A 19,949-nucleotide genomic window follows, 5' to 3' on the forward strand; every position below is an offset into this window, starting at 1 on the left:
GCTTGCTGGAAAAAACAAAGTTAGAGAGTCCATTTAGGGTGACCGAAAACAAATTTGAATCTTTAAGAACTTGCTCTGTTTTATTTTAATTAGCAAGAGGTACACTTTACTGTGCAGGCTGAAGCATGGAAATAAATGCTTTCTCATCTATTATGTTAACACTGACATCAATCATGTTTGTTTGTACCCAGTGCACATTTGTGTTGCTTTGCATGTGTCTTAATTTTTTTGTTAATGTCATGTTTGTTTTGTATTCCCATCATTGCTTTCATTTTTGGCATCCCATTGCATTCATCGTCTAGATTTGTTTGTAGAAGAGGGCACAGCAGAGCAAGAGAATGGGGATCCAGGTATGGGAAAAGTTAGCAGTATGCATGCTGCTTGGGTAGACATTAGTAGGTTGAATCAGCTGCCATTTTTATATCTGTTGGGGACTTTGAAACTTCTCCTCCTGTAGAAGCAGGTGTAATATTTTATGGCATGGGTGGCAGAGCTGAGAAATGAAGGGGAACATTTAAAATCTGGTGTCCCCAAGTGATGTAAAAAGTCCAGTGACTGATTTATCCCACCAGCATCTACACAGTAGTAACATATGTTTTGGAGGACTGACCTTTTAAAAGAATTTAGTGCATAGTTCATTAATCCATAGCTATTTGAAATACCTTTATTCTTCAAATGTCAGAATTGTTTTGTCATTTGGTGGCAGCCACATGACCATTGCCTAACCCAACCCCTGGGCTTGGGAAGAAACGGGAAGACTAGCCAACCAAGCAGTAGCTCTGCCCTAGTGCTCTTTGTCCGTTGGCAGAGAACACTCGAAAGGCCTTGGCTTGGTCACATAAACTGGAGGGCTGAATCATTGAGGTGATTAAAGAAGAAAAGTAAATATCTAATCAAATTTTTTTTCATAATTACTGTTTGCTTGTGGATAAAATCTGAATAACATAGTAATATGTGTTTTAAATAGAAAATATACTTTTAATACAGGCTAGTAAAATGATTTCATGTGTTGATGCTCTGTATTCTATAAAGTGGCAGCGAAATAGAAGGTGCTTGATTTTCATAATCAGGCTTATGCTAAAGAGTTTAAATACAAATAGGTGAACATGAAAGTTTTTGGAGATTATCAGTACAGAGGTATTAAGTATTAAAGAGGAAGTAAACTTCCTCTGCAAACTTTTACCTATAGGTAAGCTTTTAATAAGGCTTGCCTATAGGTATTGAAAATATCTCTTAGCCCAGGTTCACATTGGGCTGCGGGAATTCAGTCGTGTGAGTTTAGCACGATTTTACTCCCGCTTGTCACTCCCGATTTCAGCTGTGATTGCAGAGATATCTGTGCAGTTTCTGCACAGATGTCAATGTAAATGACGGGCAAAAATCGCAAAAAGTAGTGTAGAAACTACTTTTCAAAATCGGTGCAGCACTGCAGATGCGGCGTCGCACTGATTAGGACAGTGCCATTGCCTGCAAATGCCGCCGATTTGACATGCCAAATCCCATGTCAAATCGCACCAGTGTGAACTATGTTCAGTTTAGGAGACATCACTGGCACATGCTCTCTGGAGGAACGGCCCACATGTGCCGTTCCGTCTGAGCCCGTGCCATGAACGTCGGCTCCCACGTGTGTGCTCAGGAGTGATGTCATCGTGACTCCGGCCTATCACATCGATGGAGCCCGCAAACCTAGAAGAAACTCCAGGAAAGATGTCGGCCGTGACAACGGTGTGCTGGGACCGCTGCAAAAGCTTAGTTTTAAGGTAAGTATTTCATAATGAGCTACTATGAGATGCATACTAGCTCATTATGCCTTTGTCTTGAAGGTTTTTTTTTATTTATTTTTTCAGAGGTTTACAACCTCTTTATGGTGTCTGTACAGCCATGGCCAAAAGTTTTGAGAATGACACAAATACTAATTTTCACAAAGTCTGCTGCCTCAGTTTTTGAGATGGGAAATTGCATATACTCCAGAATGTTATGAAGAGTGATCAGACGAATTGCAATTAATTGCAAAGTTCCTCTTTGCCATTAAAATTAACTTAATCCCATAAAAAAAATTCCACTGCATTTGTGAAGAAGGCTTCAGGGTGCCCAAGAAAGTCCAGCAAGCGCCAGGACCGTCTCCTAAAGAGGATTCAGCTGCAGAATCGGAGTGCCACCAGTGCAGAGCTTGCTCAGAAATGGCAGCAGGCAGGTGTGAGCGCATCTGCACGCACAGTAAGGCAAAGACTTTTGGAAGATGGCCTGGTGTCAAGAAGGGCAGCAAAGAAGCCACTTCTCTCCAAAAAATACATCAGGGACAGATTGATCTTCTGCAGAAAATATGGTGAATGGACTGCTGAGGACTGGGGCAAAGTCATATTCTCCGATGAAGCCTCTTTCCGATTGTTTGGGGCATCAGGAAAAAGGCTTGTCCGGAGAAGAAAAGGTGAGCGCTACCATCAGTCCTGTGTCATGCCAACAGTAAAGCATCCTGAGACCATTCATGTGTGGGGTTGCTTCTCATCCAAGGGAGTAGGCTCACTCACAATTTTGCCCAAAAACACAGCCATGAAGAAAGAATGGTACCAAAACACCCTCCAACAGCAACTTCTTCCAACAATCCAACAACAGTTTGGTGAAGAACACTGCATTTTCCAGCACGATGGAGCACTGTGCCATAAGGCAAAAGTGATAACTAAGTGGCTCGGGGACCAAAACTTTGAAATTTTGGGTCCATGGCCTGGAAACTCCCCAGATCTTAAAGCGGGGGTTCACCCTATTAAAAAAAAAAAAAAAAAAAAATTATACCATTACATTCGGCATCGTAGCGCGAGCTACAGTATGCCGGTCTTACATTTTTTATCCCCGTACTCACTGTGCTATGGATCATTGAAGATTCCGGGGAATGGGCGTTCCTATGGTGAGAGAAGGTGATTGACGGCCGGCCCTGGCACGTCACGCTCCTCCGGAAATAGCCGAAATAGGCTTGGCTCTTCACGGCGCCTGCGCATAGCCTGTGCGCAGGCGCCGTGAAGAGCCGAGACCTACTCCGGCTGTCTTCGGGGAGCGTGACGTGCCAGAGCCGGCCGTCAATCATCCTCCCTCTCCATAGGCACGCCCATTCCCCGCGGGAGTCGGAAACTTCAATGATCGATAGCACAGTGAGTACGGGGATTAAAAATTTAAGACCGGCATACCGTAGCTCGCGCTACGATGCCGAATGTAATGGTATAATGATGTTAAGGAGGGTGAACCACCGCTTTAATCCCATTGAGAACTTGTGGTCAATCCTCAAGAGGCGGCGGGACAAACAAAAACCCACTAATTCTGACAAACTCCAAGAAGTGATTATGAAAGAATGGGTTGCTATCAGTCAGGAATTGGCCTAGAAGTTGATTGAGAGCATGCCCAGTCGAATTGCAGAGGTCCTGAAAAAGAAGGGCCAACACTGCAAATACTGGCTCTTTGCATAAATGTCATGTAACTGTCGATAAAAGCCTTTGAAACGTATGAAGTGCGTGTAATTATATTTCATTACATCACAGAAACAACTGAAACAAAGATCTAAAAGCAGTTTAGCAGCAAACTTTGTGAAAACTAATATTTGTGTCATTCTCAAAACTTTTGGCCACAACTGTATAGCCAAAACATTTTTTGTAGTAAGGAAAGCTAAAAACGAATGGCAGTTTACAGAAATCTTGCTTTTCCTATCGTCCAGTGAGGGACACAGTGATATAGTGAATCACAGATGTGTGGGATATCCAAAAACTATCCAATCTAGGGGTGGGTAACAGCCACTCAGAAATACAACAGGTGTGAAAATCTTACTTGGAGAATATTCAGAGGCACTATAGGCTAAAAGCCCTGAGAAAGGGCTCGTTCACGTGGCAGATTACCTCCATGTGCCGCTTAACAGGAGCATGTACTGCCGGTACAGGAATGCACACAATGTCTATTGGGATGCGCGACTGCATGGACTCAGCTACTGTGTCCCAAGGTGAGATCTGTGCACAGACCCCAATGCACAGAGGGCGAGTTCATGGACACACACCCGCACCCACACAGATATCACATTGATACACAGCGACTGTGTCTGTGCAGCCCTGTGTCCCAATAGTCTGCCAGCATGGTGTTGCATGCAACACCTGTGCATCCCTGTGTCAGCACAACATGCTTTTGCATAACATACGGAGGTAATCGGCCATGTGAACAAGCCCAAGGATGGGTTTATGGAAATGAACAGCTTTAAGGAGAGGCACCAAGAAAATCTGTTTTTCAGGGTAGGACAGGTAGCACTAGGGGGAGGCTGTTATCTGAAAGAATAATGGATCTCAGCAATAGTGGAGAACAACACAGCAATCACGATAAGGAAATAGGTGATGTGGGGAAAATTGGACCAACAGCAAAATTGGTAAACAAAAATGTTTGTAAGGTAAAGGCCGGAGCCTAGAATACTAGGTAGGTCTCAACCAGAATTTTTCCAGTGACCAGGTAGGGCTTGAAGCAAAACACCCTAACCCCTGAAGGGAAGAGAGATCTAAATAAATAAGAGGGAGACAGGGGGGGGACATTCAATGTAAAACAAAGAAGGATGAAGTACAGAGTCCCTTTTAATAAAGGGGTGTAGAGATTCACACACCTACACAAAGAGAAAAGTACACAGTAACCAAATAAATGTGCAGGGACCTCCAAACAATTGATGAGAAGCAGAAGGGATGGTAGGAGAAGGGCTTACGTTAAGTGGACATTTTGCCTCTAGCACTGTTCCTTTCTTCTTCTTTTTTTAACTCAAGCATTTTGTGCAGAAATTGCTTTTAGTGAATAGATTATCAATAGGTATCAGTTTTAAAACCTACATTTTTAGCCAAAGGCATTGCTGTCTGTGCCCCCCGTTGGGGAGATTCACCCTCTCTATTTGTCACCAAAAGTGAAAATTAAGGAAAATCACAAATTTAGGGTTGTCTCCAGAACAGTAATAAAGGGGAAATCTTACAATGGAGACACATTAGTTGTGGTCACAGTAATGGATTCCCCCTCTCTATTGTAAGGGTTCAGCTCAGTCAGGATCCACTCACTGTCCGGTACAACCTGGGGTGCTTACTACAAGTTCTCAGGAATAAGATTAGACACACTGTAGTACAGCGGAACCTCGGATTGCGTTTCGCAATATGAGCACTGTATTTAAAAAATCCTAACTCGGTTTGCATGTGTTGTCTCGCAAAAACGAGCAGAATTCAGGCTAAAGCGGTGTGCAGTACCACGTTTGGCCTGATTGGGGGGCCCCAGAGCTGAACGTAAAGACACAGAAATACTCTGTTCCCAAGCTGTCCTTTGGCCTTTCCGACTGTTTCCGAGGCTCTCCGGCGCCCCCTCCAACCTCTGCCTGCATGCGGTATTGCATGCCATTGAAGTCAATGCGGAACTAATTGTTTTCGTTCCCATTGACTTCAATAGGGAAGCTCACTTTGATATGCGAGTACTTTGGATTACGAGCATTCTCCTCGTAATCCAAGGTTCCACTGTATTCCAAATCTATTCAGGACATTGTGTACAGATTTATTTGTCATGTTTACCATTAACACCAAAAGTGAAAATGAAAGAAAATCACAAATTTTGGGTTGTCCCTAGAATAGTAATAAACTGGAAATCTTACAATGGAGTCACTAGTTCTGATCACAGTAAGAAATTCCCTCACTTTGGAAGGATTTCCTCTCACTTCCTGTTTTGGCTATGGGACATGAAGTGAAGGTAAATCTCCCCAATGTGACGCAGAGGGTAAAAATTAATTGACAGGGGTTATAACTCTCCCTTACTCCATCTAAAAAAAAAAAAAAAGTTTTACCGTTAGTTCTACTTTAAGCAGGGTCAAGCCTCGTACACACGACCGAGAAACTCGACGGGCGAAACACATAGTTTTCCTCTTCGAGTTCCTTGTTAGACTGTCGAGGAACTCGACAAGCCAATTTTCTCCATTCCCGTCAAGGAAATAGAGAACATGCTCTCTTTTTGGCTCGTCGAGTTTCTCAACAGTTTCCTCTACGAAAATGTACACACGACCGGTTTCCTCTGCAAAAAAAATTCTCCCAGCAAGTTTCTTGCTGGTTTTTGCCGAGAAACTCGGTCGTGTGTACGAGGCCTAATGGTGACAGGGGTGAAATATACTGTTTTTATTTACATGGAATACCTCTAAACCCTCCTCAACACAAGCCACTGCTCCCGGTGGGATGAGGATTAACATGCTATCTGAAGTCACAGATAGAAAAGCAGTGCTGATAGTAGTGCTTGGTAGTCATTACAGTGGCTTCTCAGAAGCTTCTAAAGACTACAGTTATGACAGGCAGCATAGCCAGTAGCAGAGAGAAAAAACATCCTGCAGCTATATGGAAAAACTCAGATTTTGCCCTGGTTCACACTGGGTACGATTTGGAACGATTTGAGATGCGATTTGACATGTCAAATCGCATCTCAAATCGGCGGCAATTGTCGGCAATGGCACTGTCCTAATTAGTGCGACGCCGCATCTGCGATTTCAAAAAGTAGTTCCTGTACTACTTTTTGCGATTTCGGGCCGCGATTTACATTAAATTGCGGCCGAAATCGCGGTAAAATCGTGCATTTTACCGCGATTTTGAATTCGCAGCAGTGTGAACCTAGGCTTTATCAGAGAGGGTTAGCGACTATATAGATGCCACAGGACCCCTAGGTTACTCAAAAATGAATATGATTCTATATTAAAAAAAAGTAGTCAGGATAATCAAGATACTTCCTTTGGTACTAAGACATGGCTGGCAGGGGATGCTACAACACTGATTTTCATTCCAACATAGCATGTGTCAGTATTGCTGGTGTCCATTGCTTTTATAAGGCATATATGTCATTATCAGCGAGAGGTTTACATTTTCTGGTCCTGAAAACGCTAACATTTGGGACTGTATTTAAAGCATTTCATAATAGGGAAGGGAAAGACATTTTACATTTTAAGAAATTTGACAGCTCTTGCATGAGTGAGCATTATATGTTAATTTTCTGATCCTGTATAGACAATCTGCCTCAAAACCAGTGTGAGAAAACTCAGATGGAAGCTACCATACTGTGAAGCCTCGTTCACACGACCGAGGAACTCGACGAGCGAAACACATCGTTTTCCTCGTCGAGTTCCTTGTTAGGCTGTCGAAACTCGACAAGCCAATTTTCTCCATTCCCGTCAAGGAAATAGAAAACATGCTCTCTTTTTGGCTCGTCGAGTTTCTCGACGAAAATGTACACACGACCGGTTTCCTTGGCAAAAAAATATCTCCCAGCAAGGTTCTTGCTGTTTTTTGCCGAGAAACTCGGTCGTGTATACGAGGCCTGACTCTTCGTCTGAATATTAGGTCAAGGCCAATGACTCTTTAGGGCTAGTACATGTCACTGGATTCAGAGAATAATAGCTTCCATCTAAGTTTTTAATTTTTCACACAACTACATTGTGTGGTAAAAAAAATCCTTTGAAGAGAACCCATGTGCTATACAGAGAAGGACTCATCTATCTGATGCAGGATTCATGACATTTCAACCAATCAGTAACTTTTAGGAGGCACCAATAGCTAATGTTTATTTGTTTGGCTACAGAAATATCTTTTTTTTTTTTAACAGAAGAGGCTACAGAAATATCTTAAAGTGCTCCAGTCACTCTCAGACAATGGAGGCAGCCATATTGTGGGCTAGATCAATGAACTGTTCTTTACTCTGGCTTTCACAATTAAATACTGGACATGGTATACTTAAAGCGGTGGTTCCCCCTAAAACACATTTCTAACAATAGATTCGTAAGACCCGTTAAACTGCGGGTAGGCTGGCTTTTTTTTTTTTTTTTTCGTACATACCGAGATCTCGGCGTCTCGTCCCTTGGCGGTGGGCGTTCCTATTTGATTGACGTTCCTTGGACGGGCGCATACGTGACGTCACGACTTTCCGACAGAAGCCGAACGTCATTGCGCAGGCGCCGTATAGAGTCGGCTCTATACGGCACCTGCGCAGCGACGTTCGGCTTCTTTCGGAAAGTCGTGACATCACGTATGCGCCCGTCCGAGGAACGTCAATCAACTAGGAACGCCCACTGACAAGGGACGAAACGCAGAGATCTCGGTATGTACTTAAAAAAAAAAAAAAAAAGCCAGCCTACCCGCTGTGTAACGGGTCTTACGAATCTATTGTTAGAAATGTGTTTTAGGGGAAACCACCCCTTTAATTCCACAAATATAGGTTGGCTGAGTATTACTAGTTCAAGTTTAGGCTGATTTTAACTTGTGGCCTAAGGTTATTATATCAACTGCCAAGCCAAGCGCCTTGAGGCAATTCAGTTTGCATTTGTAGCGCTATATTAGTAATTCACTCACTCACTGAACTGTACACGATTTGGCCAATTCACAACTACACTATATTGCCAAAAGTATTGGGACACCTGCCTTTACACGCACATGAACTTTAATGGCATACCAGTCTTAGTCCGTAGGGTTCAATATTGAGTTGGCCCACCCTTTGTAACTATAAAAGCTTTAACTCCTCTGGGAAGGCTGTCCACAAGGTTTAGGAGTGTGCCTTTGGGAATGTTTGACTATTTTTCCAGAAGCTCATTTGTGAGGTCAGGCATCCTGATGTGGATGAGAAGGCCTGGCTCACAGTCTCCTCTTTAATTCATTACAAAGATGTTCTATCAGGTTGAGATCAGGACTCTGTGCAGGTCCGTCAAGTTCCTCCACCCAAACTCGCTCATCCATGTCTTTATGGACCTTACTTTGTGCACTGGTGCGCAGTCATGTTGGAACAGGAAGGGGCCACCCCCAAACTTTCCCCACAAAGTTGGGAGCATGAAATTGTCCAAAATGTCTTGGTATGCTGACGCCTTAAGAGATCCCTTCACTGGAACGAAGGGGCCAAACCCAACCCCTGAAAAACAACCCCACACCATAATCCCTCATCTACCAAGTGATTTGGACCAGTGCACAAATCAAGGTCCATAAAGACATGTATGAGTGAGTTTGGGGTGGAGAAACTTAACAGGATATCGCACAGAATCTCGACCTCAACCTGATAGAACACCTTTGGGATGAATTCGAGCGGAGACTGCGAGCCAGGCCTTCTTGTCAAACATCAGATGAGTTGAAGCTGTTATAGCTGCAAAGGGTGGGTCAACTCAATATTGAACCCTACGGACTAAGACTGGGATGCCATTAAAGTTGATGTGCGTGTAAAGGCAGGTGTCCCAATACTTTTGACAATATATTGTATGTGTAAAGCTGGGGACCTTACAATTTCCTTTAAAACACAATAAATTGCATTGCACGTATGTGACCCAGCCACATAGTGAAGAAATTGATTTCTGTTTGAAATGCATATTCATGTAGTGCAAGTCATACGCCAACCACAGTAACTTGGCCTACTTCAACATGTAGCCTAATAAATAATAACCTAATAAACAGATATGTTGTATATTTGCTAAGCCAGCAATATGGTTGTCTGCAGTGTTTCAGGGTGATATGATGGACTAAACACATTTTTGCAGTTATCAATCATCTAGGACACAATGGTCAGTTTTTTTCACACTATAGGTTGCGTTAAGGTACAGTACAACGCAAAACACAAATGGTTCACATCTGTGCATTGTGCTGTACTAAAATGCACATGCATTGTGGTGTGGCTAGGTGTTTGGGGTGCTATTCAGGATTAACTTAGTTGTGAGTATTAAGATGCCTAGTGGTATAGCACATTACTGTAATGCATCAGTAGGATTAGGCCCTCAAGCATGTGATGTCAGTACGACCTAGTTCTACAATCATGTCCACACCATTTTTGACAAATGTTGCTTTGTAAAATCGAATAAAAAGTTGAGCTGAACTGATGTATTTTTATTCTATGGTTCACAGGTTCGATGGATGTAGAAGAGAGGAATCGGCAGATAAAGATGAAGATCAACAAATATAAGCAGACGACTGGCTCAGACTCAAGACTAGAAAAAGATTATAATTCCAAGGTAAGGAAGAACTTCTCGAAAATTAGGTCAGGTCAGGTTTTATTGCACAAAAACCATACAGCAGTAGTAGAGCACTTCTGCCAGGTTGATATGGTTTTCTAAGTTCCAAGTGAGGAGACTTCTCCTGATGACACCACGATAGGGTATCACAGGGGCAGGAATGGCAGGTAAATACCCCCCCTGAGGATATAACCATAACAACAGAATATGTTTGCCATCCAGGAGTTCTGAGAACACTATGGGGGTTATTTACTAAAGGCAAATCCACTTTGCACTACAAGTACAAACTACAAGTGCAAAGTGCCCTGAAAGTGCAGTCAATGATTTTGTTAGCTCTCACATGGATGCACATGGATGTACTAAGCAGGCTCTCAAATGGATGCACTAAGCAGGCTAGATACTAAGCCAATGGGGAGCAGAAAAGAACAGTCAAAAGACCTGCCTAACAAGGTAATGAAACTTTACAAAGATGGAAAAGGATATAAAAAGATATCAAAAGCCTTAAATATGCCAGTCAGTACTGTTCAATCATTTATTAAGAAGTGGTTCACACCCATGGCTCAGTGTTTAGCCTGCTTAGGGCATCCAAGTGAGAGCTAACAAACTCAATGACTATTTATACACAGACACTAATTGTGATTTAAAAAAGCCAAACATGTGAGAAATTAACCATTTTAACCTGTGTGTGCCACCTTCTGTGTCTGTACCAAGGCCAAATATTCCAGGGTATGTAAACTTTTTATCACGGCCATTTGGGTGATTTCTGTTATTATGATTTAAAAAAGGATCCAGAAACTATGTGATAATAAATGGCTTCATGTGATCACTATCCCTAAATATAAGACAGTTTTTTGGCATGATCAGTCATATTTTCAATATTAATGCCCAAATTCCTCAATTTCTGACAGAGTATGCAAACTTTTGAGCACAGCTGTATGTAAATAATATATATATAGACAGTGCCTTGAAAAACTATTTATACCCCTTGAAATATTTGACATTTTGTCATGTTACAACCAAAGATGTAAATTTATTTTATCAGGATTTTATGTGATAGACCAACACAAAGTGGCACATAATTGTGCAGTGGAAGGTAAATGATAAATGGCTTTCAATTTTTTTTTTACAAACAAATATCTGAAAAGTGTGGCGTGCATTTGTATTCAGCCCCCTTTACTCAGATACCCCTAAATAAAATCTAATGGGACCAATTGCCTTCAGAAGTCACCTAATTAGTAAATAGAATTCACCTGTGTGTAATTTAACCTCAGTATAAATACAGCTGTTCTGTGAAGCCCTCAGGTTTGTTAGAGAACCTTTCTGAACAAACAGCAGAATGAAGGCCAAGGAACACACCAGACAGATCAGGGATAAAGTTGTGGAGAAGTTTAATGCAGGGTTAAGTTCTAAAAAAATGTCCCAAACTTTGAACATCTCACAGAGCACTGTTCAATCCATCATCTGAAAATAGAAAGAGTGTGGCACAACTGCAAACCTACCAAGACATGGGGCCGTCCACCTAAACTGACAGGCCGGGCAAGGAGAACATTAATCCAAGAAGCAGCCTAGAGGCCCATGGTAACTCTGGAGGAGCTGCAGAGATCCACAACTCAGGTGGGAGAATCTGTCCACAGGACAACTATTAGTCGTGTTCTCCACAAATCTGGCCTTTATGGAAAAGTGGCAAGAAGAAAGCCATTGTTGAAAAAGCCATGAGAAGTCCTGTTTACAGTTTGCGAGAAGCCATGTGGGGGACACAGCAAACATGTGGAAGAAGATGCTCTGGTCAGATGAGACCAACATTTTACTTTTTGGCCTAAAACAAAATGCTATGTGTGGCAGAAAACTAACACTGCACATCACTCTGAACACATCATCCCCACTGTGAAACATGGTGGTGGCAGCATAATGTTGTAGGGATGCTTTTCTTCAGCAGGGACAGGGAAGCTGGTCAGGATTGATGGAAAGATGGATGGGGCCAAATACAGGGTAATCTTAGAAGAAAACCTGGTAGAGTCTGCAAAAGACTTAAGATTGGGGCGGAGGTTCACCTTCCAGCAGGACAACGACTCTAAACATACAGCCAGAGCTACAATGGAATGGTTTAGATCAAAGCATATTCATGTGCTAGAATGGCCCAGTCAAAGTCCAGACCTAAATCCAATTGAGAATCTGTGACAAGACTTGAAAATTGCTGTTCACAGACGCTCTCCATCCAATCTGACAGAGCTTGAGATATTTTGCAATGAAGAATGGGCAAAAATGTCCCTCTCTAGATGTACACAGCTGGTAGAGACATCCCCAAAAAGATTTGCAGCTGTAATTACAGTAAAAGGAGTATTGATTCAGGGGGGCGCTATACAAATGCACACCACACTTTTCACATATTTATTTGTAAAACTTTTTGAAAACCATTAATTTTCCTTATAATTTACAATTATGTGCCACTTTGTGTTGGTCTATCACATAAAATCCCAATAAAATACATTTACGTTTTTTGTTGTAACATGACCGAATTTGGAAAATGTCAAGGGGTATGAATACCTTTTCAAGGCACTGTAGTAGAGCCTGGCTGACTCACATTATGGAACATCCCTGTTCAATTTGATTTCTGCCATGCAGGAAAAAAAACTGATGCATAACATTGGGAAAAGATATACAGGTTTACACTCTCCCAAAAAAAACAAACTCTCTAGCAATACACACCAAACTGAGCATGTGCAGAGTGCCTCCTAGGACTCTTTGATACCAGCAGATGGATTGGGGACAATAAATAAAGGGGGGATCATAGAAGACACGATCAAACAGCCTTGTTACACATTGCAGAGGATTAACCCCTTAGATCCCACAGTGAGTATAACAAGCATGCTTTACTGCATATACACACTGATTTTACTGTTGTGGGTATAGTAACACTTTAAGTTATATGCGAGTACTCAAATGAATAAAAGCTTCCAGATATATAATGTGGTGTTTCCAAACGTGTTAATATTTAATATTTATGTAAATATTTATTAATAGAAAACTTGCCACTTTGGCATTTAGAGCCGGTTCACACTGGGGCGGCAAGATTTCGGGGGAGACTCGGCAAGGCGTCCTGAAGACGACTTCAGAGGCGACTTGCAAAATGACTTCTGTATAGAAGTCAATGCAAGTCGCCCCGAGTCGCCCCCAAAGTCGTACAAGAACCTTTTTCTAAGTCGGAGCCACTTGCGTCACTCCTATTAGAACGGTTCTATTGAATAGAATGGGACGCGACTTGTCAGGCGGCTGAGTCGCCTGACGAGTCGCCCCAGTGTGAACCGGCTCTTACAGTGCTTCCATGCAAAGTGACCAACAAACAGATTTTCCAAGGCAACCTCTATGAAGAAATTGCTGTCATTGGGAGGAATAGTGCGCCTACATTGGTGTCAGTGGGAAGGGGGACTATGCCCCATCATTGGTTTCAGTTGATAAAATAATGATCCGAGGGCCAGATAAAAGCAAACAAAGGGCCGCGTCTGGCCCCTGGGATGCAGTTTGGAGATCACTGATTTATACAGTTAGATTCATGGCAATGATTATTTATTTCAGTCCAGTGTTCAGATCCTTATACATACCTGTATAATCCAAACTGTGGTTTGAGGTATTTATGAAAGTATATCCACATAGTATAAGCTGTATGAGACTAAATAAAGTTTGGAAACCCCAGGCTATATACAGTGTTTCCCCAAAAATAAGACCTAGTGTTATTCTCCAAGAGGGCTGCAATATAAGCCCTACCCTGAAAATAAGCCCTAGTTTAAAATGCTTGTAAAATCCTATAATCCACTCTATTACAGTATTATATAATGTACAGTGTGTGTGTTTCTGTAATATAGAGAACTCCGGTGGGTCACAAAAGCGCAGAGCGGCACTGTAATGAAGCTATTTTGCACAATTATTACAGAAACACACTATATAATACTGTAATAGAGTGGATTATAGGATTTTACAAGCATTTTAACTCAGTTCACACTGGGGATTCCTGACAGGCGGGGAGAGAGAGGGGGAGAGAAGACATCACATTACATGGTAAGACCTACCCTGAAAATAAGCCCTACTGTGTCTTTTGTTGCCTACATTAATATACCACAGTATTTTTGTAGGCTCCTATTTATTTGTGTATTCGCAGATAACTTCAAAATATGTTCAAAGACTAAATGCTGTGTACACTTTGTTGAACATACAGTATTTGGGAAGCGCCCCCTATTACTAATTTCCTGACTTCCTCTGGACAATATAATTGATATATATTTAAGTAGACATGCTTTTTATGGATCTTTAGCTAAAAAGCCTAGAGAGATCAGTGTATCAATATATAAGATTGCTTATATCCTAAAGTTGCTAAGCTGATAAAGAACCATTTATTGGATTCTTTTCAGTACCAACGTCTATACAGTATACAAGCTCTGTTTTTGCTGTTCAATATAGGTGCTGGAAATGTGGATGTCGGATCCTTTCCCTGGTTTGTGGAGATCCATATTTAGTTTAAAAGGAAGAATAAAAAAAAAAAGATTTTGGGCCAGATCCACAAAGAGATTACGCCGGCGTATCTATTGATACGCCGCGTAATTTCTAAGATCACCTGTCGTATCTTTGTTTTGTATCTACAAAACAAGATACGACTGAATGAGGGCTCGATCCGACTGGCGTACGTCTTAGTACGCCGTCGGATCTTAGGTGCATATTTACGCTGGCCGCTAGGTGGCGCGTCCGTCGATTTCCGCGTCGAGTATGCAAATTAGCTAGATACGGCGATCCACAAACGTACGTCCGGCAGCGAATTTTTTTACGTCGTTTCCGTGAGGCTTTTTTTGGCGTAATGTTACCCCTGCTATATGAGGCGTAGCCAATGTTAAATATGGACGTCGGGCCAGCGTCAAATCTGAGATACACTACGCCGGATGTAAAGAAGCGCCACGCTACGTGGATCTGGCCCTTTAGGTATAGACAACACTCTTATTAAATTTTTACAGCAAATAAAACTAAGTAATGTTCACATGTAATGAAGAGACTGAAAGAACTGAAATCTAGTGAATGACAGGGGTGGTCCAAGGATCAGAGAGGCTGGAAAGGAAAAGCCCAGGTGATGCCGGATGTTGTCCAGCCAGGAAATAAGGGTCGACTTGCTGCAGCTTTTAATGAATACTGTGAGAGGCTTACAGTGTGAAATAAAAAATCTGAGTAAGCAATTTAATTACAGACGAGGAGCCTGTACAAGTGTGCAAGACTAAAGCCGGTCATACATGGGACAAAGTCCAAAAGATTTTCTTTCGAAAACTGTAACTAAGAATTATCGTTTCATTTTTCGCACCATTTTTGGGCTGCAGCAATGAACGATTATTGCACGGCCATTGAATTTAAGTGGGGCATGTTGGACATTTTTGGAAAAACTACCATATTTCTAATCAATGATGTGCAAGAAATATAATCGAAAAAGAAATGCTCATGAGCTGTGACCTGGAAGGAAAAGAAGATTCCCAGCCACGAAACATGAGGTGAAATTGAAGGCTTGCTTAGTCGAATTTCAAAATCAATGGTGGCACCAATGGATCACAAAACACACAAAATTTCTGATTTTCAAAATAAAATTTGTTCGGAATTTGACCCATGTATGGCCTGCATAAGAGGGGGATTTACTAAAACTGGTGCACATAGAATCTGGAGCAGCTGTGCATAGTGAGCAATCAGCTTCTCAGTTTTTTGCCCCTTTCAGATGGATCAGATTTGTCCAAGCGGAATCCGCCTGCTCAACTGGAGGGAGGGGATCTCTCTGCAGATCCCCACTGAGCAGACAGATGATCCCCACTATGCAGAGCAGACACGGACACAGTCCCACTCTCCTCTATGGGGCGGTCAGAAGGACTGCTTGTCTGTTTCTACCCGATTCCTTGGACAGATGGTGAACATATCGCCATATGTCTATTTTTTGCAGATTTAATCAAATCGGATGCCTGGCGGGTGTCATCAGATACATGTCCGCTGACATCCACCGCCCCGTAGAGAACACTGGGTGGTCTGATCCGGTCCGCCTGCCAGTTTTTCAAGCAGACCCGATCTATGGGGCAGCCGATGTTAGCGGACATGTGTCTGATGACACCCGCCAGGCATCCGATTTGATTAAATCTGCAAAAAATAGACGTACGGCGATACATTTGCAATCTGTCCAGCAAACCAGATAGAAACATATGTCGGTATGCTGGTGTTAAAGGGGCCTTATTTGTAAGACCCCTTTCACATTGAGGAGTTTTTCAGGCGGTACAGCGCTAAAAATAGCGCTGCTATACCGCCTGAAAAACTCCTTCATTGCCTACTCAATGTGAAAGCCCGAGGGCGGTGCGCTGGCGGGAGAGAAAAAAATCTCCTGTCAGCAGCATCTTTGGAGCGGTGAGAGGAGCGGCATGTATACCGCTCCTTCACCGCTCCTTCCCATTTAAAACAATGGGAAACCGTGGCAATACCGCCCGCAATGCGCCTCTGCAGAGGCGCATTGCGGGCGGTATTAACCCTTTATCGGCCGCTAGCGGGGGTTAATACCGCACCGCTAGCGGCCGATTCCCGCAGGAATCCCGGAGGTATAGCGCCGCTATTTTTAGCGCCGCTATACCGCCACCGCGGCTCCCGCTCCAACTGAACAAGCTGACATTAGAAGCTGATTGGTTACTATGCACAGCTTCACCAGATTCTGAGTGCAACCGTTTTAGTAAACAACTTTAATCACTTGCCCTCCGGAAGATTTACCCCCCTTCATGACCAGGCCATTTTTTGCAATGTGGCACTGACTTACTTTAACTGACAATTACGTGATTGTGCAACGCTGTATCCAAATAAAAGTGATGTCCCCTTTTTCTGCACAAAAAGAGCTTTCTTTTGGTGATATTTGATCACCTCTACGTTTTAGTTTTTTTTCCATTATAAACAGGAAAAGACCTGATAATTTTGAGAAAAAAATATATTTTTCTTTATTTTCTGCTATAAAACACAACATCCAATAAAAAAAAAGGAAAAAATCAAATCTCTTCATCAATTTTGTCCAATATGTATTCTGCTACTTATTTTTATGTAAAAAAAAATCCCAATAAACGTATATTGATTGGTTTGCACAAAATTTATAGCGTGTACAAATTCTGGGATATTTTTTTTTATAATTTTTTTTTTTGTAGTAATGGCGGCAATCAGCGCCTTTTGCGGAGGACATTCGGACACTGACACTTTTGACGCTTTTTGTGGACCAGTGACGCTTAGAGAGTGATCGTGATAAAAATATGCACTTTGGCCTAGATTCACAACCGAGATACGACGGCGTATCTCCAGATACACCGTCGTATCTCTGAGTTGCGCCGTCATATCTATGCGCCTGATTCTTAGAATCAGTTACGCATAGATATCCATTAGATCCGACAGGCGTAAGTCTCTTACGCCGTCGGATCTTAACTGCATTTTTTTTGACCGCTAGGTGGCGCTTCCATCGAATTCCGTGTCGAGTATGCAAATTAGCTAGATACGCGAATTCCCGAACGTACGCACGGCTGACGCAGTAAAGTTACGACGTTTACATTAGGCTTTTCCCGGCGTAAAGTTGCCCCTGCTATATGAGGCGCAGCCAATGTTAAGTACGGCCGTCGTTCCCGCATCGAAATTTGAAAAAGTTACGTCGTTTGCGTAAGTCGTCCGTGAATGGGGCTGGACGGCATTTACGTTCACGTCGGAAAAAAAACGTCAGTCACGTTGGGTCACAGTAGTTTTGCATAAAACACGCCCCCCTGATGCAAATTTGAATTAGGCGGGCTTACGCCGGCCGATTTACGCTACGCCGCCGCAACTTACGGAGCAAGTGCTTTGAGAATACAGCACTTGCCTGTGTAAGTTGCGGAGGCGTAACGTAAATCAGATACGTTACGCCCGCACAATTTTACGTGGCTCTACGTGAATCTTCCCCTTTCACTGTACTAAAAACACTGGCGTGAATAAGGGTTAACGTTTCACCGATGGATTCCTAACCGATAAAAAAAAAAGATCGTTAGTAGGCACGACCATCGGTTAAAAATCCATGCATGCTCATAATCAAGTCGACGCATGCTTGGAAGCATTGAACTTCATTTTTTTCAGCACGTCGTTGTGTTTTACGTCACCGCGTTCACTTGTGTTTTACTACACTGCGGGAGGTGCTTTTACACAAAATCCAGGATCCTGGCCTTGCCTTCTGTCAAAACGGTGATCTTTTTTGTTTACATAGGCAGACTGGCATTCTGTCTCTCTGCAGAATGATCAGCGGGTTTCAGTGAACATTGAGTCTGCGGTACCCACCGATAGGCTTCTGCTGTGTGCAATCTCAGAGGGAGCAAGCCGCTGGCGGCACACTTGCGTGTCCCCTACCCAGAGAGGTGCCACCCTGTAGCAGTAAAACTGCTATAGGGCGGACCTAAAGATATTTAGGAATATTTTGGGTAATGGTTTTCCAGGTAAGGAGTCCCACAACTGTAATTGTAAATATATAAATTATGTTTCCATACTTCTCTCCGCAATACACATCCTGTGGCTGAACCCTGATCTAGACATTGTGAACCTGTCATGCTTGTAATTGAATTGCACTTAGGTTTCCTCCTGTATGGTAATGCACCTAATGCTTGGAAAGTGTGATAGTGCAGCTATTTAAATTCACTCCTCAGATTTTCCTGTGCAATTAAGATCTGGATGGGCCTTTTCAATTTCACACACCAAAAGACTACACAGTTCTTTGACTTGAAAAGCAGCAGGCTGCAGAGAGTGTGATTCCTTTGCTGTGTCTTTTCAGTACCGATCCGGACGGGATCCGCAGAGGGGCTCAGACAATGTTTCCAACAAATCATCAGACAGCGATGTGAGCGATGTATCCGCCGTTTCCAGGACAAGCAGTGCCTCCCGCTTCAGCAGTACCAGCTACATGTCTGTCCAGTCTGAGAGGCCGCGAGGGAACAAGAAAATAAGGTGAGCCATGTTATACTTGCTTTATGCAGCATGCAGTACAATGTGTGATGTCCTTCTTGGTGAGCCAAAGAGAGAAAACAGCAGCAACCAATCAGAACTGGTCTTTTACTTATCTGGCTACAGTAAACTTAAATTTGTTTGGCTGTTATTTCCACTGCCTTACTGAATTGGTCTAAAAAACGTTCAATAAAGTCATTTAATTGGCGATCATGCAATGCTGTATGCAAATAACATTTATTTATAGATTTTTCCCACAAAGAGCTTTCTTTTGGGGATATTAGATCACCACTGGGTTTTTCATTTTTTGCACTATAAACAAAAAAAGAGCATACATTTTGAAAACATATCCAATTAAAAAAAATAGAAAATCTAATTTCTTCATAAATTTTGGCCAAAATGCATTCTGCTCCATGTCTTTGGTTAAAAAAAAAATCCCAATAAGTGTATATTGATTGGTTTGCATGAAAGTTTATTGGATATGTTTTATAGCAGAAAATAAAGAATATTGTTTTTTTTTTTAATTTTCTGTCTTTTTAAATTTATTTTGCAAAAAAAAAAAAAAACAGTAGTGATCAAATACCACCAAAAGAAAGCTCTATTTGTGTTAAAAATATGACATACATTGCACTTGCATACAGTGTTGCATGATCGCGCAATTGCCAGTTAAAATAAGGCAGTGCCGAATAGCAAAAAATGCTCCAGTCATGAAGGGGGTAAAATCATCTGGAGGTCAAGTGGTTACATTATGCATTGTGTTTAAAAATGAGAATCTGTTATAATTACTAGATATATCCAATTAGCCCTTTAAGCTTGCTTGTTCACAATAAAAGCTAGTAGTTAGTGGTCCAATATCTGACCACATACGTTGTTTTGGAGCGATTAATACTTGGTTGCCCCGCTTGCTAACCGCTTTTCACCTACTTTCAGTGGTTATTGCCACGTAGAATTGAAATATGCCACATTTATA

General features: G+C 42.2%; 1 protein-coding gene across 9 annotated transcripts in view; it reads left to right on the top strand.

The window, feature by feature from the left end:
* RIMS2 (regulating synaptic membrane exocytosis 2) overlaps positions 1–19,949 on the top strand; it is an 830,084-nt gene that overhangs the window by 679,555 nt on the left and 130,580 nt on the right. For 8 of the 9 annotated variants that reach the window (XM_040354833.1, XM_040354825.1, XM_040354826.1 and 5 more), the window contains 2 exons: positions 9,888–9,994; positions 18,810–18,982. In XM_040354833.1, the coding sequence (XP_040210767.1) occupies positions 9,888–9,994; positions 18,810–18,982 (280 nt within the window). Of the gene's footprint in view, positions 1–302; positions 351–9,887; positions 9,995–18,809; positions 18,983–19,949 lie in introns of all 9 variants that reach the window. The other variant, XM_040354832.1, reaches the window with a different exon arrangement.

This window comes from Rana temporaria, chromosome 5 (assembly GCF_905171775.1).
Source record: "Rana temporaria chromosome 5, aRanTem1.1, whole genome shotgun sequence".
Lineage (NCBI taxonomy): Eukaryota > Metazoa > Chordata > Amphibia > Anura > Ranidae > Rana > Rana temporaria.